Genomic DNA, 20,324 nt, shown 5'->3' on the forward strand with positions numbered 1-20,324 from the left:
TTTCAGCAGCAAGGCTACATGAGACGGAAAATTCTGATTAACGTGGAATCCGAACCACATGAGCTCCCGCCGCGTCTTCCACGCCAAAGGCGCGTACGCTAACCTTTTAGCCACGAAGGAGCTCAAGTGTTTCCTTGGATTTTATCCTTTTTTCAAGGAGACGAAAGTGTTTCCTTGGATTTAACCCTTGTTTTTCCTAGAAGACAAAAATTTCCTTAGATTTTACCCTTGTTTTTCCTAGAACACAAAAGTATTCCTTAGATTTTACCCTTCTTTTTCCTAGAAGACAAAAGTATTCCTTAGATTTTACCCTTCTTTTTCCTAGAAGACAAAAGTATTCCTTAGATTTTACCCTTGTTTTTCCTAGAAGACAAAAGTATTCCTTAAATTTTACCCTTGTTTTCCCTAGAAGACAAAAGTATTCCTTAGATTTTACCCTTGTTTCTCCTAGAACACAAAAGTATTCCTTAGATTTTACCCTTGTTTTTCCTAGAAGACAAAAGTATTCCTTAGATTTTAACCTTGTTTTTCCTAGAAGACAAAAGTATTCCTTAGATTTTACCCTTGTTTTTCCTAGAAGACAAAATTATTCCTTAGATTTTACCCTTGTTTTTCCTAGAACACAAAAGTATTCCTTAGATTTTACCCTTGTTTTTCCTAGAAAACAAAAGTATTCCTTAGATTTTACCCTTGTTTTTCCTAGAACACAAAAGTATTCCTTAGATTTTACCCTTGTGTTTCCTAGAACACAAAAGTATTCCTTAGATTTTACCCTTGTTTTTCCTAGAAAACAAAAGTATTCCTTAGATTTTACCCTTGTTTTTCCTATTTAAATAAAACACAAAAGTATTCCTTAGATTTTACCCTTGTTTTTCCTAGAAGAAAAAAAGTATTCCTTAGATTTTACCCTTGTTTTCCCTAAAACACAAAAGTATTCCTTAGATTTTACCCTTGTTTTTCCTAGAAGAAAAAAAGTATTCCTTAGATTTTACCCTTGTTTTCCCTAAAACACAAAAGTATTCCTTAGATTTTACCCTTGTTTTTCCTAGAAAACAACAGTATTCCTTAGATTTTACCGTTGTTTTTCTTAGAAGACAAAAGTATTCCTTAGATTTTACCCTTGTTTTTCCTAGAAGACAAAAGTATTCCTTAGATTTTACCCTTGTTTTTCCTAGAACACAAAAGTATTCCTTAGGTTTTACCCTTGTTTTTCCTAGAAAACAACAGTATTCCTTAGATTTTACCCTTGTTTTTCCTAGAAGACAAAAGTATTTCTTAGATTTTACTCTTGTTTTTCCTAGAAGACAAAAGTATTCCTTAGATTTTACCCTTGTTTTTCCTAGAAAATAAAAGTATTCCTTAGATTTTACCCTTGTTTCCCCTAGAAGACAAAAGTATTCCTTAGATTTTACCCTTGTTTCCCCTAGAAGACAAAAGTATTCCTTAGATTTTACCCTTGTTTTTCCTAGAAGACAAAAGTATTCCTTTGATTTTACCCTTCTTTTTCCTAGAAGACAAAAGTATTCCTTAGATTTTACCCTTGTTTTTCCTAGAACACAAAAGTATTCCTTAGATTTTACCCTTGTTTTTCCTAGAAAACAAAAGTATTCCTTAGATTTTACCCTTGTTTTTCCTAGAACACAAAAGTATTCCTTAGATTTTACCCTTGTGTTTCCTAGAACACAAAAGTATTCCTTAGATTTTACCCTTGTTTTTCCTAGAAAACAAAAGTATTCCTTAGATTTTACCCTTGTTTTTCCTAGAAGATAAAAGTATTCCTTAGATTTTACCTTTCTGTTTTCCAAGAAGACAAAAGTGTTTTCCTGAATTCAACAAACAAAGTCATTGATTTGTATTTAAAATTCAAACAAAAAGTAGATGTTATATATACTCACGTTTAAATTACCCACATGCCTTTGCGTTAAAAACTGGTGGAGCGGGAAAATAAAGAAACAAGTAAGGAAAATTAAGAAACATGTAAGGAAAACAAAGATCTTTTCATTCACCTTTTTTCACCAACATGGGCTTAGAACTTCTTTCCAAATCTTTAAAGATGACAAAGCGTGGGCTCTGATTAGTAAGATGCAAAGGAATTTATCACCAATAGAGTAACATAGCAGCTACAGGTAGAAGTTTCAATACCAGCGAAAAACTGTGTGTACTGAATTCAGTCAACATTTTTCACCAATGAGATTTTCAGAAGTTTAAAACAGAAGGATTAACAGCAGGGGCGTCATTTAGGGGGGTCAGGGAGGGGCATTTGCCCCCCCCCCGAGTTTGAGATGTATATAGATTTTATCAATAGAACAGTAATAAATCAGTGAGAAATGCGAAATTTTACTAATATCAAGGGGTCTTACCCCCCCAATCAAAATCTGAAATGACACTCCTGATTAACAGTTGTTTGTGTTTCCGCTTCTGGTGGACTTTATAAAAATAAAACAACTATACTAGAACAGTGTTACTAATGTATTATCACTTCTTCTTATATCACTAAATTAAGAAAAAAAACTCAACTCAAAAATGAATTAAGTCTTAGTGATCAATTATAATCCCTCATTACTACTCAAATAGCAATTGTTTTGTGAAGACCTGAAATTTGTCTAGTGTGTCCCTTTTGAGATATTTCAGTAGAATATAGGTAACTTCTAAAAACCGCAATGTTTGAATAACAGAGATAGGATGAAACTCTCAGGACCAAACTTTTTTTTTAAGAACTTGTACACCACGAAGCATTTTGTCTAAGAAAAAATAATTTCAGAAATAATAATTTGCGTTTTTCAAACTTTAACTTTCAACAATTTTTTCAGGAATTTGTAGTGTAGTAGACTTAAATATGCACTGGACATAAAATGTACATTTTATTATTTTATTAAATAGTTTTTGTATGAAACCATCAAATCAATGTATTTATTAAAATGCTAGGTTTATATGTTTGTGGTCAAGAAAAGTTTATATATTTGTGGTCGTTTATATGCTTTTGACAGTGATATCTCGGAAACCACAAGCTCTAGAAAGATGCCGTTTTCACTAATCGATTGCAAATTTTGTGTAGATTGTTCAGTTCTAATTGAATATTTTTTTAAAGATGGCCGTTATTTGTTTATTACATTTTTAGGGGTACAACGGAAGTAGTGAAATTTTTAAAAAATAAAGCATCATATCCTACGAGTTCTACTTTCCAACACCACATATTTGTATACGGAGTTAGTTTATCTCTTCGGCATTTGTTTCACGGCCAAATGATAATGAAAAACGAAGAATAACTATTTCTCCCGTCTAAGATGAATCTATTGTTCGAAGTGTTTTGCCCAATGAATACCACATATCACTGACATTATAATTAATTGTGTGTGTAATGTATATGCTTATCACATACTGCATGGAAGAAGAAGGAAAACGCTGATTATATGAATTAGAAACTCCAACCGGAACTAGGCTAAAATCTTGAAAACAGTGCGAAATATTGAAAATATAATCGAAAAAATCTTCCCTTTATGACACCCTTTGCCGATTCTATCAAGATCCTTCCCTTGTATCTGTGAAGAGACATGCACAAATGTTGTGAGGAATGAAAAGGGGGTTCATGTTCATATGAAGACTAGAGGGGAAAAAGGAGGCAAGTCAAGAAATGGTCAAAAATGAGTTAACAGCAGAATAATATACCCTGAAAGGTGTAGTTTGCGTGAACTAAATCCCACAATAAGAAGAAAGTTAGTCACTAAGAAATTTAATGCTAAAGATTTCGCCTATAGGGGAAGAAGTAGGTTAGTCAGTGGAAAACAGGGCAATTGTGTAAAATTGTAAACAACTGACTTACCTTCTCCCCTATAGTCTTCATATGTGATTGATACGCTGTGAAGAGAGCTCACGTTCAGCTAGTATCTTAAAAAGATAACGGAGTTGCAGTGTTTGCTGTAAATCATTGTAAAGCGCAAAATAGGCATACACGCCTATACAAACTGGCGACTCAAAAAAAAAAAGAAAAAAGAAAGAAAGAAAAAGAAAAAGAAACGGAACTGAACATCTAAAAAAAATTAATGATTGTTTTCTATTTTCTAAATATAGTATAATTTTGTGCTCAAAACTTTTACAAAATAATAAATTTTTGAAGCGATGGGTGATTTCAAATGGACTGACCTACAACCACGGGTGTCGTTAGCGGGGAGGTCGGGGGAACGCATCCTCCCAGATTTTAGTCAAATTTATTTAAAGAAACTATACTATTTGTATATATAACTTTTGTTTTAGGATTTTGATTTTGATTCACCCGATCCCCCAGATTTAAAAGCTAACGACGCCATGCTACAACGAAAAACTTAATCACCATATACCTCAACATCAATCTGATTTTAATAGATCGCGCGGATGTCGTACAGCATCTATTTTTAAGAAGTTGATGTACAAATACTCGATGGGCAGTATTCAGAAAAAAATCGTTATTCAACCGTTAGTCACGCGATTAGTTAGTGTCGTAATATCTCTGTACTAGGGACTGTGCACTTTTTAGTATTCAGAGTCTTCTTATAGTTACGCTAATCAGTTGATTTGGGAAAGATTACAGGGTGTCTGCAAGTTTTGAGAATGCAAATTTCTTGACCTTTTCTTGACGATTTTACAAATTTTCTTGGCCAAGTACTACAGTATTTTAGGTGTGTTTTTTTTTTTAATCCCCTACAAATGGACGGTTAAGATAAAGGTCTTAAGACACTTTTGTCTTAGTAACTTCTAAAATTAGTAAAGAGTGATCTAATTTACCTAATTTTATCATTTCAGTGTTACCTCTTGGAATACACTTTCACTTTCATCCTGAATGAGGTATGGCTTTATTTATCCTTGTGCTATAATTAACACTTTCTCTGTGAATACACTACTACTAAATGACAGAGATTACATGTGATTACAGTAATTTATATCATTCTAATAAGTACAAATACTCACTACCATGCAACAGATATGGTAACTTGCACATTTATACTTGCATAAAACATTTATCTTCACTCATCTCATAAATAGCGTTTTAAGTAATAAAAATACACATTACTAAGTAAAAATGTAAGCAGTCCCTAAATATTTTTTAACAGAACATGTATGTTAGACTAAGCACACTTACATACACATTTTCTTTTTTTAGATTTGTAATTTCTCTGTCCTAAGAATCAACTTCTTCATGTGTTTGCTGCGTCTCTTCTTCATCTCCAACATACTTAATTCTTGTACAGCCTTTCTCTTACTGGTAGCCACTTATTTTCTTTATTCTTCTTATCCTTTACAGCTTCCTATCTTCTAGAGGACGAATTCATTGCTTCATAATTATCGCAACAATCATTCCTGCAGCTAATAACTGCTCCGTACACTTCTAGTTGAGCAACATGCGACTCTTCTGCCGAGTTTTCTACCAAACACTCTTCATTAACTGAGAAACCTCTTTCCAAGTAGCATTGCCGTGAAGCAAGGTCAGAGGCTGGTGAAAGAATTTAGTTGTCAAAACACTTTTCACACCTATGTCACGGACAACGTTAGAAAGAAACATCCAGTTTGTCTGACATCCAATCAAATGATTTAACTGGTTCCTTAAAACACGGGGAATCGCAAAGTTGAAAGTATTCCCGTTTCACACAATTGGCTCTGCTACTCTCGATATTTATTTACACACAACAACATATTGCAATACAGGTACATCCATGGACTCCACAAGGGAGGGTATGTCCTCTCCCTAACAAGTACATGAATAAGCAAATATTTTCTGAATTTAATGCTGCAGAAGTTTCTTTATATTTTTTTATTTTTACAACTTCTGTTGTAAAAATAGATCTTATGTCCAGGGAGAATTCTACACAACCCCAATACCCTTGACAAGCCCCCAAATTTACCTACACACACACCGGGCGTAAAAGTATTGTTCTCTTTGAGTTGGTGCAAAAATATACAATATATCATTATTCGGGATGCATACCATCTTTTATTTTGAACACCCGACTAAGTAAAAGTTCCTGACGTTCTTAATCATTATATATCGTGTGATACTACCGTGAATGCCGAGATGGTATCAAATAAATTAACGTCAGTGCGACTTCTTTGCATATCATTTCCCTTGTTATAGCTATATTAAAAATACGATACCAAAGGACAAACTTTGCCCTTTTCTCCGAAAAATCCCGTGGATGTATTTTTAAAAAAATTAAGTCAGGAAAACCGAATGTAGGCATACTAGTACGTACTGAATAGGTGACTGCTCATGAAAGTTTTGTCTTCTAACTCGAATAATCCAATGGAAAATATCATCCATACTCCATCAGTTCCTTAGGTTTGTGATCGTCTCATCACCATTTCATTATGTCTGCACTCGAGTATGATTTCAAGCTGATACCTTTCATAAGTAGTTATCTCCGATGTTCTTACTAGCTTACATTAGGTTTTCCTGATTTGAATTCTTTCAAAAAGATACAGCTGTTAAGAAATCTTTGAACCAACGAATTCATATCAATGTGCATTTCATTATGTTTTACCAATATTAAGTTATATTATGGAACCAGATTTCACCATTGTATTTCTCGTAAAATTCTAGCTCAATTTGATATGACCCCCTTCCTATTTAAAAAAGTCGAGCTAGATACAAGATGACCAACTTCAAGATGGCAGCTATAATAAACATACCCTCAAATAGATGTATACTTTCTCCGGTGTCCGTTAATGTGTTTTTGTTTTTAACCCCTTTACCCACTTTACAAATTAAATTAAATTTCCAAAGTTGAAATAAATAGTTATGGCTTATTCTGATCAATCAGGTTTTGGCCACTGCAGCTGTCTAGACGGAAGCACTTTAAATTTTGCTTGCGCTCGTTTCTTGATATTCTACACTTCTCTGCCAACTTTGCTCAAGAAACTAGATTTCAACATCGATAGGTTTACTCTACTTGTAAGAGAAGAAAAATCAAATACTGGTACAGAACCTTCCTGAAAAATTTTGAGGCACAAGGGTGAAATATGTATTTTAAAATTCAGTCACTGTCTGTATTTTCATTTATTTGAGTTAATTCTCTGAACAAGAATTTTAGGCGTATAAAAAAAAATCGAAAGATTGTGATCTTGGCCAATAATTAGTTTTTGGATCAGGGGCCGCAAAATTTTTGAACGGCCCCTAAATCGAGTTTTCGTATTTCCTATGGAATAAGCACATCATACTGAGTTCAGTGATAGTTTGGGTTTCGATACATATGTAGTTCCCCAGATATAAGGTGTACAAGAAAATTTTTGATTGAAATATTGGTTCTTTTGATCCAAAAATATATATAACAAAAAATCGCTTTGCGATACGAATAAAAAAGATCGTTCAACATGATGGTGGATTGCAATATTATATTTTTTTATTGTATTTATTTATCTTTTTGTGTCTGGAATGAAACACGTTTTTGATTGATCGGACTTTACTCGACAAATGTAAAAAAAATGAAATCTCCACTGGCCAAGGGCGCCCATGTTGTGGTTTCCAAGGGGGGCAAGTTTCAAATATAGTTTCAAATTTTGCTGTAACTAATGTAAGCGCCTCACCTTGCCCCTTCTGATGGGCGCCCTTGCCACTGACATGTGAATTTTTCAAGCCCCACACATACATATAATATATAATGCTTCTACAGATCTTGGTGAAAGTTAGTTGTAAACTTGGGGTCCCGCAAAACGTTCCCAATCGGGTCCCGCATCACCTAAGGCCAGCCCTGCTCAAGAACGAGTTTACGAATCATTATGAATTTTGGCTAGAATATAGTGAGTGAAATGTCATGATTCGAGTTCATTGCTGAAGGCAATATTGAAACCAAAAGTAGTAGAAGCCAACCATTTCAAAAAAAAAAAAAAAAAAAAAGGCTTCAATTTTCATCACTATAGAGCAGTGATCGCCAAACAGTCGAACGCGAGCTATTAATAGCTCGTGGGGACATTTTCGGTAGATCGCGTTAACGCTCCAATTGGCTAACATTGAATCCTCCAGTAAGCTGATGCTAACGACAGAGGGCGCTGACGACAACAACTGCTTGTTGTAACTGCGCAACTGTCATTGTCAATCTCATCTCACAGTTGATTGGATACGCGTGGGATTGTGCACGTTATATTTTTCGTGTGTATATTAGACATTTGCTAAACGTTATGTTTTTCGTGTGTATATTAGACATTCGCTAAACGTTATATCTTTCGTGTGTATATTAGACATTTGCTAAACGTTATATTTTTCGTGTGTATATTAGACATTTGGTAAACGTTATGTTTCTCGTGTGTATATTAGACATTTGCTAAGCGTTGTGTTTTTCGTGTGTATATTAGACATTTGCTAAACGTTATATTTTTCGTGTGTATATTAGACGTTTGCTAAACGTTATATTTTCGTGTGTATATTAGACATTTGCTAAACGTTATGTTTTTCATGTGTATATTAGACATTTGCTAAACGTTATATTTTTCGTATGTATATTAGACATTTGCTAAACGTTGTTTTTCGTGTGTATATTAGATATTTGCTAAACGCTATATTTTTCGTGTGTATATTAGACATTTGGTAAACGTTGTGTTTTTCGTGTGTATATTAGACATTTGGTAAACGTTATGTTTTTCGTATGTATATTAGACATTTGCTAAACGTTATGTTTTTCGTGTGTGTATTAGACATTTGCTAACTTCTATATTTTGATTTCATATTTACTAGAAATGTAAGATTTAAAAAAAAAAGTTGGTAGTTCTTATGGTTGGTAGCTCAGAGTAGAATTTAAAAACGGAACGGTAGCTCAGAAGCTTCATAACTTTGGCGACCACAGCTATAAAGTAAAAACAGTAATAAATAAGAAGAAGCAGTTTCCTGCAACTTTTGATTTCAAAATTGATCAACATAGAGCAAGAACGATAAAAATGAAAATGAAATGAAATATTTTAGTTTAACGTCCCACGATTATGTTCTTACGGCTAAAGGATATGGATAATTAAGACAAGCCAATAATAATAGACAAATCGGTGGAATGACATTGTGGGAGGAAACGAGAGTAACCCTTAAAAGTCAAGGACACGATGCTCTTCACGACAAACTTACTTCGCCAGTAATTAGGGATCCGCACGATTCGAGTCGAGTCGAGCTGTCTCGACTCGTCTTTAGAAAATTTTCTCTCGACTCCAAAATATGTCTTTGTCTCGACAGTTTCTGTCTCTACTCGACTTGAATTCGAGACGAGACGTCTCGAAATTCGAGTCGAGACAAAATATACGAGTTAGAATATACGCACACATCAGCCAGAACATTGTGACTACCTACCTAATTGTCAGTATGCCCATCTTTGGCACGGATAAAAACGGCGATGCGTCTTGGCATGGATGCAATGATCCTCGGTAGGTCGCTGGAGAGAGTTGGCACAACATGTGCACACACAGAGGTCGCCTAATTCCCTAAATTCTGGGGAGGGGGCAATGCGCTCTGACGTCACGTTCAATCACTTCCCAGATATGTTCAATTAGGTTCAGATCCGGCGAGTTGGGGGACCAGCACTTCACTTGGAACTCGCCCCTGTGTTCCTCGAACCACTCCATCACACTCTTGACCTTGTGCCATGGTGCATTATCTTGTCGAAAAATGCCGCTGCCGTTAGGAAACATTGTCGTCATGAAGGAGTGTACGTAGTCTACAAGCAGTGTGCGATACACCTCGCCCGTCATAGTGCCTTGCCCGAGCTGAACTAAACACATGGATGCTCAAGGGAATTGGTTTCAAGGTTATTTCTGAGTGAATACTTTCTTCAAAAGAATATTAAAAATTATAGAAAGGTTTTCGAGACATTCGAGTCGAGTCGAGATTTTTACGAGCAGTCACGACTCGACTCATGTCTCGAATCGAACTTTCGAGTGGAGAAATGTATTTGTTTCGATTCGTCTCGAATTTCACAGGGTGTCTCGACCCGAATCTCGTCTCGAATTCGAGTCGAGTTGACATTCGAGACACACCTCGATTCGTGCGTATCCCTACCGGTAGTCGAACCAGGAACCCTACGCACCAGAGGTAAGTGCTCTAATACTGAGCCACCGTGACTCCATAAAAACAATAAGAGGTAGAGAGAGAAGTGTTTTTCAAAAGTCCAGTTAGTGTTCCAAAATAGGTACCATCTTCTCTCTTAACCCTTTATTCAAACTGAAAGTGGCAAAAATCAACCACTTTCCTATAGAGTATAACGTTGTTCGCTATAGAATAAGATGGGTATTCCAGAGCCAAAAACTGTTTTCTGCAGTCAATTAGGGGTCCAAAGAGTATACAGAGTGTTTCAAAACAACACCGACAACCTTTGGGAGGTGATTCCTCACATCAATATAAGACAAAAAGTATAGACCAAAATGGGTGCACAAATGCTTCTTTTCGGAGTTATAGGCTGCCGGAAACAGTAAAAGATGAACTTTAAAGGTCCATAGCTCCAAAACTATGAGAACTACCGTAGTCGGATCAAGACTTCACTGAGAAACTAATATGTGCCCTATCCAAATATCACAAGGTTGCTGTACTTCCCCAACAATTTTTATAGAGGTAGTTGGTAAGTACTTCAAATTATATATCCGTAGGCAAACTCTCTCTACAAAAAATGTTGAATGAATACCTCAGGATTCTGAAACAAATTTTTGAATAGGGTACACATTAGTTCCTAAGTGAAGTCTTGACCCGACTACGGTAGGTCCCATAGTTTTGGAGTTATGGACCTTTAAAGACCATTTTTTTTCATGTTTTCGGAAGCCTATAACTCCGAAAGGAAGCATTTGTGCATCCAGGTTGGTCTATAATTTTTGCCTTATCTTGGTATCAGGAAGCCATTATTATTTAACTTTGTGCTGGAATACGCCGTAAGGAAAATCAAAGATAGCAACCAGGGCCTAGAGTTGAACGGCATTCACCAGGTTATGGCATATGCTGATGATGTAAATTTAATAGGGGATGATAGGAGAACAGTAGAAATAAATGCAGAGATATTATTAAACGCTTGCAGGGACATGGGTTTAGAAGTAAATGCAGAGAAAACTAAATACATGGAAGTGCGTCGGGACCGTAATACGGCAAATTGTGGAGGCGTTAAAATATTAAATAATACTTTTGATAAAGTGGATACTTTCAAATATTTAGGATCAATATTAACAGACGAAAATCATATTCACGAAGAAATTAAATGTCGACTAAAAGCAGGGAATTCGTGTTACTATTCGGTTCAAAATCTCTTGTCGTCGCGAATTCTGTCGAGGAATTTGAAGCTTAAAATATATAAAACGATAATCATGCCTGTTGTTTTGTATGGTTGCGAAACATGGTCGCTTACTCTGAGGGAAGAACATAGACTGAAAGTATTTGAGAACAGGATCCTGAGAAGAATATTCGGACCCAAGAGGAACGAGAATGGGGAATGGCGGAAGCTTCATAACGAGGAACTACATAGTTTATACGGTTTACCCAACATTGTTAGGGTCGTCAAGTCTAGGAGGCTTAGGTGGGCAGGTCATGTAGCTAGAATGGAAGAAAGTAGAAACGCTTTCAAAGTCTTGAATGGTAGACCCATAGGAAAACGACCATTAGGAAGACCTAGGCGCAGATGGGAGGATAATATTAAGATGGATCTCGCAGAGATAGGAATACAAAGTAGAAACTGGATCCAATTAGCTAAGGATAGAAGTCAGTGGAGAGCTTTTGTGAACGCGGCATTGAACCTCCGGGTTCCATAGGCCATAGAGTTAGTTAGTTAGTTGGTATCAGGAATCATCTTCCAAACGTTGTCGGTGTTGTTTTGAAACATCCTGTATATTCCGTCTTCACTCTAATCTCTCTACTGAAACCGGAAGTACTAAAATTCTACTACCATGTCAGGTTTATGCCTCTGTACACGTGGTACTGTTACTCTTAAGTATACAAATTAATATGTGCTGTACAAAAAGAAAATTGTTTTTATCGAAAACTAAGGGTGACAATTTCACTTTCACCATTTTGTTTAGCTCAATGTGATATATTAATAGATTTCGACTTTTTTTTTGTTATACCTTAATAGTATTTGCTTAAAAACATATGAATCGGTCGAAGCATCGTTAAGTAGTAACTTCAGCTAATCCACGTTCTTAACACATGCTAAAGATTGCTAAATTATTATAACACACTTACTTTCGTCTCTGATATATCTAGACCGAAGCGAATACTGGCAGCTATATCTGTCACACACATAACAGTTGACATGAATATCCAAGGATAGTATAAAATAACAGTGACTTTTGTAGGCTTTGGAATAGCAGCAGCTGAAAAATAAGAACGTTTATTAAGTATAAGTTTATTTAATACAGTTAATATAAGTTAATTCTTCTTCGCTTTTGGTTTTCTACGCTTGGACTTGAAACACATGCTTTTATACAATCTGTCTGTCTTTTGTTGCACTTGCAAGCGATGCTTTAGACCCCTCGCTGAGCGTCATAGCATCACTGGTCGTTCATTGGTTGACTTGACTGGACTTGTAAAACGCTTGCGTCAAGCTTGGATAGAACACTGAATGCAAGGTTGCTCCCATGTAACTTCGTTACTGGAATCCAGCTTGCGGCATGCTTGTACGTTTCTCAATCAAGCCCTATACAAAAGCTTGGCCGACTTGCAATTCAAGCTTACAGCAAGCGGTTTGCGAGTTGTCTCTGCTACTAGGGTAGTTAACATTGCAAATTTTTATGTATACAGTATATTTAAAAAAAAAAAAAAAAGAATTGATTTATTTCAGCAGAATAACAACTTTCAGTTGTTGGGAACAAACGACATAGTTTTTGTAGCTGCACGACCTTTTTTGTATGTCTTAAAAACTACACATAAGAATACACCTTCAAGAATATTATTATCTTCAGCTCGATATGGTGTATCAATTGATATCTGTCTTATCTTTTAGCAATATTGTAGGTACACAAAAATTACGAAGTTTAAAGGTTAACAGGATCGGCTCTGCCATAAATGCAACTCGAGCATTTGCACGAGGCGGGAAGTTTGGAAGGCCAGCCAAATCTGTCATAATTATATTATTTAAAATAAATATTTTTAGTTGGAAACATACTTCATGATAATGATAGTTAAATTTACTAAGCTGACCTTATATTTGAATATTAACTAACTAACTAACTAACTCTATGGCTTATGGAACCCGCAGGTTCAGTGCCGCGTTCACAAAAGCTCTCCACTGACTTCTATCCTTAGCTAATTGCATCCATTTTCTACTTTGTATTCCTATCTCTGCGAGATCCATCTTAATATTATCCTCCCATCTGCGCCTAGGTCTTCCTAATGGTCGTTTTCCTATGGGTCTTCCAGTCAAGACTTTGAAAGCGTTTCTACTTTCTTCCATTCTAGCTACATGACCTGCCCACCTAAGCCTCCTAGACTTGACGACCCTAACAATGTTGGGTAAACCGTATAAACTATGTAGTTCCTCGTTATGAAGTCTCCGCTATTCCCCATTCTCGTTCCTCTTGGGTCCGAATATTCTTCTCAGGATCCTGTTCTCAAATACTTTCAGTCTATGTTCTTCCCTCAGAGTAAGTGACCATGTTTCGCAACCATACAGAATAACAGGCATGATTATCGTTTTATATATTTTAAGCTTCAAATTCTTCGACAGAATTCGCGACGACAAGAGATTTTGAGCCGAATAGTAACACGAATTCCCTGCTTTTAGTCGACATTTAATTTCTTCGTGAATATGATTTTCGTCTGTTAATATTGATCCTAAATATTTGAAAGTATCCACTTTATCAAAAGTATTATTTAATATTTTAACGCCTCCACAATTTGCCGTATTACGGTCCCGACGCACTTCCATGTATTTAGTTTTCTCTGCATTTACTTCTAAACCCATGTCCCTGCAAGCATTTAATAAGATCTCTGCATTTATTTCTACTGTTCTCCTATCATTCCCTATTAAATTTATATCATCAGCATATGCCATCACCTAGTGAATACCGTTCAACTGTAGGCCCTGGTTGCTATCTTTGATTTTCCTTATAGCGTATTCTAGCACAAAGTTAAATAATAATGGCGACAACGCATCTCCTTGTTTCAAGCCATTTTGGACGTGAAAGCTCGTGGACAAAAATTTTCCTACCCGGACTTTACTTTGGGATTCACTTAAGCATATCTTAATTAATCCACTTAGCTTTCTCGGTATTCCAAGTTCTGTAAGAACGTTGTACAATGTTTCTCTCCTAACCAAGTCGTAAGCCTTTCTAAAATCAATAAATAGTTGATGTACCGGGATATTGTATTCCCACTTTTTTTCGAGTATTTGGCGAATGGTAAATATTTGGTCGATAGTTGATCGATTTCGTCTAAATCCGCACTGATAATCTCCAATAATTTCATCTGCGTATGGGGTCAGTCTTGCTAATAGAATATTTGAAAGGATTTTATAGGATGTTGACAGAAGAGAGATGCCTCGATAATTATTACAGTCAGTTTTGTCGCCTTTCTTGTGAATTGGAACAATGATTGATTCTTTCCACTCTTGTGGCAATTCTTCCTTGTTCCAGATAAGGAGAATGAGTTTGTGTATCTTGTTCCACATTTTTTTGCCTCCAGCTAAAATTAACTCAGCCGGAATTTCATCCACACCCGGAGATTTGTGTTTCTTTAATTTCTTTATAGCGGCTTCTACTTCTATTCGATTGGGTTCTGGAATATACGGTTCTGCGGTGTGTATCTCCTTTTCTCCACGCGCATTAGTTTTTGGCTGCGTGTTCAGCAAATCGTCAAAGAAATCTTTCCATCTATTTAAGAGGCTATGCGTATCAGTGAGAACTGTTCCGTCAGCTTTCTTTAATATATAAGCACGAGGTTGATAGCCTTTCTTAAATTCGCTGATCCCCTTATACATGTCCCGAATATTTTTATTTTTACTATTATCTTCAAGTTCCTTAATTTTAACTTTCAAAAAATTGCGTTTCTTTGTTCTAAATGTTTTGGAAGTTTCCCGCCTGATATCTGCAAAATTTTGTGTAGTTATTTCATTCGGATTTTGTAGCCACCGTAATTTTGCCTGTTTTCTCTTCTCTGCTAGTTTAATGCATTCTTGGTCGAACCATGGTTTGTTCCTACGTATTTCCGCGTGTCCCAATTTTTCTATTGCTGAACTTTTAATGCTATCTCTAATTTCAATCCAAGTATCCTCAACACTAGTGCATTCCGAGTCTTCTAAAACCGAGAATCTATTCGAAACTTCAATCTGGTATTCCTTTCTTACATGGCTCTCTTCTAATTTCTTTAAATTAAATCTCTCCGTTTTCGGACATTGAATATTACCTTTATTGAACGATAATCTCTCCCGTATTATCGCTACTACCAGGTAGTGATCAGTGTCACAATCAGCCCCTCTAAACGACCGGACGTCAATTATGCTAGATTGCCTTCTTCTATCTACTAAAACGTGATCAATTTGATTATGTGTTTTTTCCGTCTGGTGATGTCCAAGTGTATTTATGAACGTCGCGATGTGGGAATTTTGTACTCTTCACGATTAGGTTTTTGGATGTTGCAAAGTTCACGAGTCTAACACCGTTGTCATTACTTTCCTTATGCAAACTTTCGTTCCCTATAATCGGTTTGAAAATATCCTCTCGTCCTACCTTCGCATTGAAATCCCCTAATAGAATCTTCATATGGTATCGCGGGAGTTGGTCAAATATCCGTTCCACTTCTTCGTAAAAACTATCTTTTATATCGTCACCCTTATCTTCAGTTGGAGCATGTACCGTACATTTAAAACAATAATATCACACCACCGTCCCTTGAGAGTAATAAAAGAAAGTCTGTCAGTAACAAATTCAACCCGTTTAATTGCTGGTAATATACGTTTATGAACGAAAAACCCTGTTCCTAACTGGTGATTTTTATTTCCTTCCCCGTAAAAGAACGTAAAATTTCCGGAATTCTTAGATCCATTTCCTTCCCACCTAACTTCCTGAACTCCTACTAGGTCCATCCTGTATTTCTCTAATTTACTCGTAACAGATTTTAACGCGCCTGGCCTATAAAGACTTCTAATATTCCATGTTCCAAATCTCATGTCCATTTTCTTTTGCCGAGGTCGTGCCAAGTTATCAGTCCTTGTCCGAGGCTATTCACAAATCATGTTTGGGTCGCATTAGTTTAAGGTTCACATGGACAGTGCTAAAGCAAATGGTCAAACAAATTCCAGCGTGAATTGCTTGATTATTGTCAATTACAAGAACTCTATTCTCGATCAGCACCTGTTCCATGTAGTAAGTTATTCAGTTTCAATACGAAAACAACGATTATCTTTGTCACAAACAAGTTCCTTATCATTGAAGGTGGAAACAAGTTTTTTTTTTTAACAGACGTAGATTTAACAGACGAAAATCAATAATTAAAGATAAATGAACTAGTTGCACTGGAATTGCAAACTTGTTTGAGAGTGAAGCTTGATATTGAATTTTATAAAACGACGTCCTCTACAGGTGTGTTTGCTTTATCTAACACTAACATAGAAACAATATTATTTAAAGAAAAAGACAAAACGAGATTGTATTTGTAATGTTTAGGCATTTCTGAGTGCGAGTGCACTTTTCCTCCCCGTCGTTGTTCATACGGGGTAGCATACTTAAAATCGTGTCTTTTAAGGTTTGTTCTTTCTGGGGAAAGAGGGGGCAAATAATGCCACTGCACAGGGCGGCAAATTGTCTAGGTCCGGCCCTGGAGGTTAATTTAAATGTTGTGCCAAATCTCGTTAAACTATACTGTGTATTTTTATTCATGCAAGTATCAGGGAAATTTCTTTGAAAAAATCCTTTTCTGGACGTTTCGGGCCCTCTAGAGCAACTCTGGGTAAAAGCAAGAAACACTAATACGTTGGCATACTAGGAATGTTCCTGCGAAACATCATTCCGATATCGCATATGGTGACGTCATTATTCTTAGTCCCGTTTGCAAGTAAAAAAATAAGGTTTTAAGTATAATAAAATGTACTAAAGTGATAACCACACAAATTGTATTTATAATGATGGTTTTCTTGTTTCCATTCAGGTATCTTAAAGGGTGCTGAGTGATTAAAAAGAGCAACATGCATCGTCAATGTGTCAGCAGTTCAAACATTTTTTGTTATGTGTGTGGTGAAGTCACATTTGGAAAGCGGAAATGTCCTTTGATACCGCTTGTGGGAACAGCATTTTTGCACTATTTTGGTGTGAAAGTAGGGACCAGGACAAGGCACGGGTACCTCATATATGCTGTTAAATTTGCTGTGTAAATATACGTGGATGGTTACAAAACAAGGGTCATTCCATGATTGATTGGTGTGGAGGGAGCCAATCAATCATGTCAACGACTGCTATTTTTGTTTAGTACCACCAATTATACATGGAGTGTCCAAAAAGAAGAAAGGAACTATACAATACCCCAAAATCCCGTCAGCCCTCAGACTGATCTCTCATGGCAAAGATCTCCCTGTACCTAGTCCTCGAAACGAATATAATGTTCAAGACGAAGAAGACGAAGAGGACACAGATGACATGGAGACAGCATAAAGGCCCTCATACAGAAACTATGCCACGCAGTGCAACACTAAAGGTCCCACGCCTACTTTCACAAACAGAACTTAATCATTTCATTTGAGATCTTTAGCTGCTTAAGAACAAAACTGAGTTTTCTGCATCACGATTTAAGGAATGGAACTTAGTGCAAGGTAATGTGAAAGTGTCAATATACGGGAATCATCAAAAGCAGTTTGATGTTTATTTCACATAGCAGGATACCGTGGTATTTTGTCATGATGTAATTGGTTTGATGAACAAATTTCATTCCAAATACAAATTACAGGAGTGGAGACTGTTCATAGACAGTTCTAAGTTTAGTATGAAAACTGTCCTGCCCCACAATTCCAATTATCTTCCATCAGTGCCTATTGGTTATGTTGTCTATATGAAGGAAACATAGTCTATCAACACATGAAACAAATACTCGCAGTAGTTCAGTACAATGTTCATCAATGGTAGTTATGAAGAGACCTAAAAGTAATCGTTATTGTGTTAGGATTGCAATTGGGTTCCACCAAATACCGTTGTTTTTTTTTTTTTTTTGTGTGTGTGTGTGTGTGTGTGTGAATAGGATGGTTGGGAAGGTCTTCCCATTACATCAAAAAAAAAAAAAAAATGAAAAAATGAAATGAAATCTTTGAGTTTTACGTTCCACGGTTATGCCGGTTAGGCTAAAGGAGACGGTGATAATGAGTAATGAATGAAATGGTGGAATGAAGAAAGTGGGAGGAAACGGGAGAACCCCGAGAAAACCCACGCACACGGTGTTTGTCCACCACAAAGCTCACTTGGCGGAGGCTGGGATTGAACCCGGGACCCCAAGCACCAGAGGTGAACGCTCTACCACTGAGCCACCGCGGCCCCTACATCAAAAAGATGGGGCCACCAAGAAGGGACTTCTGGCTGGTGAGAAGAATATACAACATTCCCCTTTTGTTCCTATAAAAAGCATCCTCCTGCCTCCGTTACATATCAAACAGGGATAAATGAAACAGTTAGTAAAGGCATTGAATAAAGATGATAATACATATCATGTAATACATGCAATACATAATATAAAGTATTGACACCCAATGTTACATTTAGGGATGCGCACGAGACGAGTCGAGACAGGATTTTCCTGACAAAATTCGAGTCGAGACATGGCTCTTCCAATAGAGAAATATACATTTTTCGACTCGAGACATCACTTTTACAGCACATTTTCGAGACGAGACAGCCACAAATCTTGCCTCGTGCGCATCCGTAGCTACATTACAACAGCTGTTTCTCAAAAACAGTAGCTACATAATAAAAGAAATGTGAGGTCAGATTCATTTTTCTCGCCCCACAATTAGTAAGAATCAAGTATTTTGGGAAAGGAAATACTCAACAAGTCTTTTTGTTGTTGTTGTTGTTCAATGTAATTAAATTGAAATTCATCGTAATATGCCCATGACAAACGCTTTATTATTTTATGTCGGATCCACCGTACTATAACAGAGCGGTGCTTGAGCGATTGATCGTGGAAATTCAAATTACGATTAATGATAGTTTTACAGCCTTGTTTCATTACAAGTGAAAACTTTTTAGTCAGTGGAGAGGAGTTGATGACGAAGGGTTTTGGTGGGTGATGGGTCAGAGTGGGTCATGGCAGTTGGCGGATCAGAATGGGTCACGGTTGGTCGTGGATCAGAGGATCATGGGTCAAATTTCAATTGTCCCGCGCCATTTCTATTGTTATTTTGTGTGTGTGATTTTTCTGAGCTAATGCATGTCAAAATGAACTTCTGACCGAACAGAAATTATTAAATTCATAAGTAAATTGGAAAAACAGATTTAAGGAAAATTTGAGCTTACAAAAAACTTTTAAAAAAAGCCAAGTCAAGGAATTCTTAATACGAGATAAGTAGAGTACTTTATTCAGTTTGTTGTGTTGTTTTTATTCATATCTACGATGAATGAATTGTTAATTATATCAGGTAACAAGGCCCGATTACGTTGACGTAACACACTTGTCTTGATTGATTGTCACGAAAACGTAAGCGATAAATGACGCAAAATTAACTTTTAACAATTATCTGTTTACAAGAGCAATTGTAGTCTATAAGAAATACTTCATTCTCTCTTTATCCTTATTTCCATATCTTAATTATTATTATTTTAGTTTAACATCCCATGATTATGCTCCAAGGCTAAAGGAATCTATGAATAATTCCGAGGAGCCACAAAACGAAGCGTGATAACAAACACTCGTAAAGGTAGTAGAAGAAGCCCGTGAATTCGAAAGAGGACAAGAGTGATGAAAATTGTTGAAAAATGAAATGAAATCTTTAAGTTTCACGTCCCACGCATATGGCGGCTAGGCTAAAGGAGACTGATGGTGAGAAATTAATGAAATGGTGGAATGAAGAAAGTGCGAAGAAACGGAAGAACCCACGCACACGGTGTTTGTCCAACACAAAGCTCACTTGGCGCGAGCTGGGATCGAACCAAGGATCCCATGCACAAGATGTGAACACTCTTACCAGTGAGCCACCGCAGTCCCTATGAAGATTGTTATGAAATGAAAGCATTAAGATGGGAGTAGGATGAACATATTAAAAGGAATTATGATCGATGGACAAAATAATTATTGACTGAATACCAACAAACAAGTAACGATGTTGATGTAGAAGGATCAAGGACTCATAAGAAACTTATATATGAACCAGCAAGTAAGTGTAAAAGTAGAGCCAGAGAAGAATATAATTGGAAGGAGAGTTCAACAGCGATGTTGTCTC

The 20,324-nt window shown here is 36.4% G+C and overlaps 1 protein-coding gene across 1 annotated transcript in view; it reads right to left on the reverse strand.

The window, feature by feature from the left end:
* The window catches only part of LOC145690005 (uncharacterized), an 83,242-nt gene that overhangs the window by 10,934 nt on the left and 51,984 nt on the right, over positions 1–20,324 (reverse strand). The window contains exon 6 of the mRNA XM_081764478.1: positions 12,155–12,285. Within this exon, the coding sequence (XP_081620604.1) occupies positions 12,155–12,285 (131 nt within the window). The remainder of the gene's footprint in view (positions 1–12,154; positions 12,286–20,324) is intronic.

The sequence above is a fragment of the Thermobia domestica genome, chromosome 7, assembly GCF_964235325.1.
Source record: "Thermobia domestica chromosome 7, izTheDome1.hap1.1, whole genome shotgun sequence".
NCBI classification, from domain to species: domain Eukaryota; kingdom Metazoa; phylum Arthropoda; class Insecta; order Zygentoma; family Lepismatidae; genus Thermobia; species Thermobia domestica.